At 37.5% G+C, this 3,910-nt stretch overlaps 1 protein-coding gene across 1 annotated transcript; it reads right to left on the reverse strand.

Annotated features, from left to right (window-relative positions):
* Positions 1 to 241: 241 nt before the first annotated feature.
* Positions 242 to 2,432, reverse strand: LOC311289828 (uncharacterized protein; the record flags this gene model as incomplete). Its single annotated transcript, XM_084408076.1, has 4 exons — positions 242 to 1,356; positions 1,631 to 1,734; positions 1,821 to 1,914; positions 2,240 to 2,432. 4 exons carry the CDS (start codon positions 2,430 to 2,432, stop codon positions 338 to 340), a joined length of 1,410 nt encoding a protein of 469 aa, XP_084264202.1. The 3' UTR covers positions 242 to 337.
* Positions 2,433 to 3,910: the final 1,478 nt, after the last annotated feature.

The raw sequence follows: 3,910 nt of genomic DNA on the forward strand, positions 1-3,910 counted from the left end.
CTTCACCCAGACCTACATTTATCCTTTTCCTTACATTTTATGTTGTTGTTATTGATTGCTATGTGTTGACGCACTTCTGTTTAAAGTTTTATTTTGTAATGCTATAGTACTTTAATAGTAACTATGTTGCTTGCTTGCATACATTGCAATTAAACTACTAATAACAATGAAATTGAAAAGCACTGTGAATTGTTGAGATAATCTTGGGGGAAGTACATTATACACACCAGTGACAGCCGATGTTGGGAGGTTTATTATAATGCATTATGTTTCATGTACAGTAAATACGTTTTACAAATGTAAATCACGTTAAAACTAATACATGGTAATGTGTTACTCATTTGGAAACAACACTCTTACAGAGGTTTGTGAGGGCACCACATACAGTCACAACATCGTCTAGCATGTTAACCTGCGACACTGGAATAACTGTTTGCAAAATCTTAAAGTTTTTCCACCGACCAATAACTCGCTCCACATGGATTCTCACACGAGAAAGTTGTCTAGATGTGTCAACTTCCTGTGCAGAAAGCTGCTTTTTTCCTTTTGTGAAATGAGGGATACGAAGGGTTGCACCATAAGCTGCAAGCTCGTCTCTGATGAGAAATCCCCTGTCGGCTAAAACCTCATCCCTAGGCTCCAAAAGTTCTAAGAAACCTGACTCTTTTGTGATCTGCTTGTCTGAAACCCGTCCACCCCACCCAGGAGATAGAAATGAAATTGCACCAGCTGGAGTGATGCCGATTAAATATTTAATTGTGTTGTTGTGTTTATAATTTGACCATGTCTGGGCCCTAGCAGTCAGATTACTGGGTCTAGCTATGAAAATTTCTGTGCAGTCTATTATGCACCTGCAGTTTTTAAAGTTCCGCTTGAATGTTTTTGGCATATTTTTAAGTATTGCGCCCTTACTTGGCCATTTAATGAGTGGCTTAAGGACCAAGGCCATACCAGAGACCCAGCTCCGCAAAATATTTGAAATCGTGGTTTTTGATACTTTAAATCTATATGCCAAGTCAGTATTAGATAGACCCAACCTTAATTTCATCAATATAACCAACAGGTGGTCTTCTAGTGTAAGTTTTTGGATAATTCTTTCTAAGCTGCCTGTTATTTTTGTAACTAGCCACTCAAAGAGCACAGAGGTCAGTCCGGTGAGAAAAAACAATTGTCCAATGTTGCACTTAACAGTTGTGTAGGAAAATGTAGATTTCTGCAGCTCCTCTTTCAGCTTTACATTTTCTGCTTGTAGTGCCTCAAACTTCTGACACAGGTGTACATGGTCCTCCTGAAGCTGACTGTGTCTCCGGTTCAGGTCATCATACTCCCTCTTTGTAACTGGGATGTCGTCTTCAGCTTTAATAAAGAAAAGTGAAAAATTAGCATGTGCTGCAACCAATGCAGACAATTTCACAATTTGGGGTTCTGACACATTTTAGCAATGATTTTTCAAAACTTTTCCATGATAGAAGAGAAGATACTTTATTGATCACAGGGCGAGATTTTTCGTCTGCATTTGACTCATCCAGGGGCCTGTGTTCTCATATACAGATATGAAATTAGAGCAGTATGCCTGGCAGGGGCACACACACCCTGACAATCAATCAGTTAAGATGAAATATATTCATACCTGGACAATGATCCATGCTGCATTCTTGTTTCGGAGTTTCAGAAGGAACACATAGATTTGCTGCCGTTATAGGTCTGTCATCTCTCCTCCTTTTCCTATGGTATCTACAATAAAAACAGCAGAAATGTACAGTTATGCAAGAGAGAAAAACAAACTAAATAGAACAGAGGGGGAAATTAAATATTCTTACCTCTCCAACTTTGCTTCGGGGTTCTGGCTCGGTTTTGTGTACACAAACACAGAAGGCACAAAATCAGGACTACTAGAGTCCAATGACGCCTCACCTGCAAATAAAACACACACACGTTTGTTTACTAGCCAAATCTACCGCCAGTTTATCAAACTTTACCTGCATTTGAATATTATTCTACATCGTACAGACAATCACTAATGTAAACGAGGATTACTAGAGTCCAATAATGCTTCATCTGCAAATAACCCACACACACAGTTTGTTTACTAGCCAAATCCAAAACCAGCTTATGAAACTAGCTGTATGTGGTCATCAAACTTCAGCTGCATTGATAAACTACACCGTAGGCTACAGACAATCAATAATGTAAACCATGCTGCTTTCCATTAAACTCAAGAGTACATAGATAAACTTACCTGATATAAAGTGGGCGCTGCAGACGCGAGCATTTTTTATTGTGTCCTCGCTCCAATCAACACGTTTAATCGCCTGCAGCCACAGGCGCCGCCGGTTCTTCTGAAACGGCCGTGATCCTGTCGGAATCCTATAAAATTTAAGCCCCTTGTTGGAATATCTATTAGTGCAACCGTAAACACAACAACCAGACATTTTGATGCTGGGAAACCGTTTTGATAAACTTTCGTTGCTAACACGCTAGAACCAGTGGGGAACAACACCACTTCCGTTGCCAAAATGCGCGCGCAACTATTTGATCACGTGGGCTGTAAAAGGGTCTATAGGCTAATTGAGTGCACACCATTTTCAGACGTCATTTTGTTCATTTTGGCTCATTTTTGTGTTCCTATTAGAGTTTAAAAAAAAAGGGGTAATAAGCACTGATAAATGTGTATATATTCATTTTGAAGGATTTGTTGTGATAAAATTCATAATTTGAAGTGTTAATGTTGTTTAAATGGAATTAATTGTGATTAATTGTTATTTTTTTGCCTTGTCTTTGCAAGGTTGTTTTTTTTTTTCCTCTCTATTTTGTTGTTCCTGTCTGTGATATTCTCTTGAAAGTGAACGAGGAGTTCTGAGTTTGAACTGTTTCTGCCATAAATGGGGAGTGCTCAACACTGGTGGAAGCTGGCGGGCCAACCTGGTTTTTCCTGAACTTGGAAAACATTTCATGTTTCATCAAAGTGGTAGGACCACACGTATACTTTTTCCCTTTTTCTTTTTTCCTTTTTTTTCTTCCTCGGACATTGTTGCATCTGTGAACAAGAAGTTTTTCCCCTCTCATTCATCTCGGAGTTGCGTATCGGTATTTTATAACTGAACACTGAAACGAGTGCAAAGGACATTGAACTGAGCTAAACGAATCATTTCTGATTCTGATTTGGTGTGTCATTGGACATTTCACCCGGAAAATCGTCTGTATTGTTATTTTATTTTATTTTATCATCTTTTATTGAAATTTTCCTGAAAAAGATTGAATACAGAGGTTGAGTTACATAATTGTAATTTGAATTTTGAGAGTGAACTGGGTATATTATTTTCATGGAAAGGAAAGAAACAAAGGAAATTAAAGAGTAAATAGCTATAATTAAAACAAGCTACAACCTAATTTAGCTAAAGTAAATAGAGTTAACTACAGAACTATTGAGCATGAGGTCAATTATGTAGCCTAATTTAAATTGGTTTATTTCAAAAATCATTTAACTGTGATTGTGAATTTTCATTGAAGCCATTGACCGTTTTTTTGTTTTGTTTTGTTTGTTCCTGTTTTTTTTCTCAAACTGAAACGACTTAATACAAAATATATATATATATATATATATATATAATATATATAAAAAAATACTTACCTCTTCCAACTATATCTGTCTTCTGTGATTATTTCCCTTGTCTTGCTGCAACACTGGCTCAAGAGCGAACGTAGTCTTCTGACCTGGTCCAAGACATTAGAAACTGGTTTATGCTAAGACCGTAGGACGCGCGTGTTACATAAACATGGATTCTTTTGCATTTTATGTGAAAGTTCAACAATTTCTCTTAAAAGGAGAAATGCCTGACAATCACGAAGAGCGTCGGAAAGTGAGACGGTAGTCTGCGAATTTTATCATCAAAGGTAACTATGACAAGGC

This window comes from Rutilus rutilus (assembly GCF_951802725.1).
Source record: "Rutilus rutilus genome assembly, chromosome: 4".
Lineage (NCBI taxonomy): Eukaryota > Metazoa > Chordata > Actinopteri > Cypriniformes > Leuciscidae > Rutilus > Rutilus rutilus.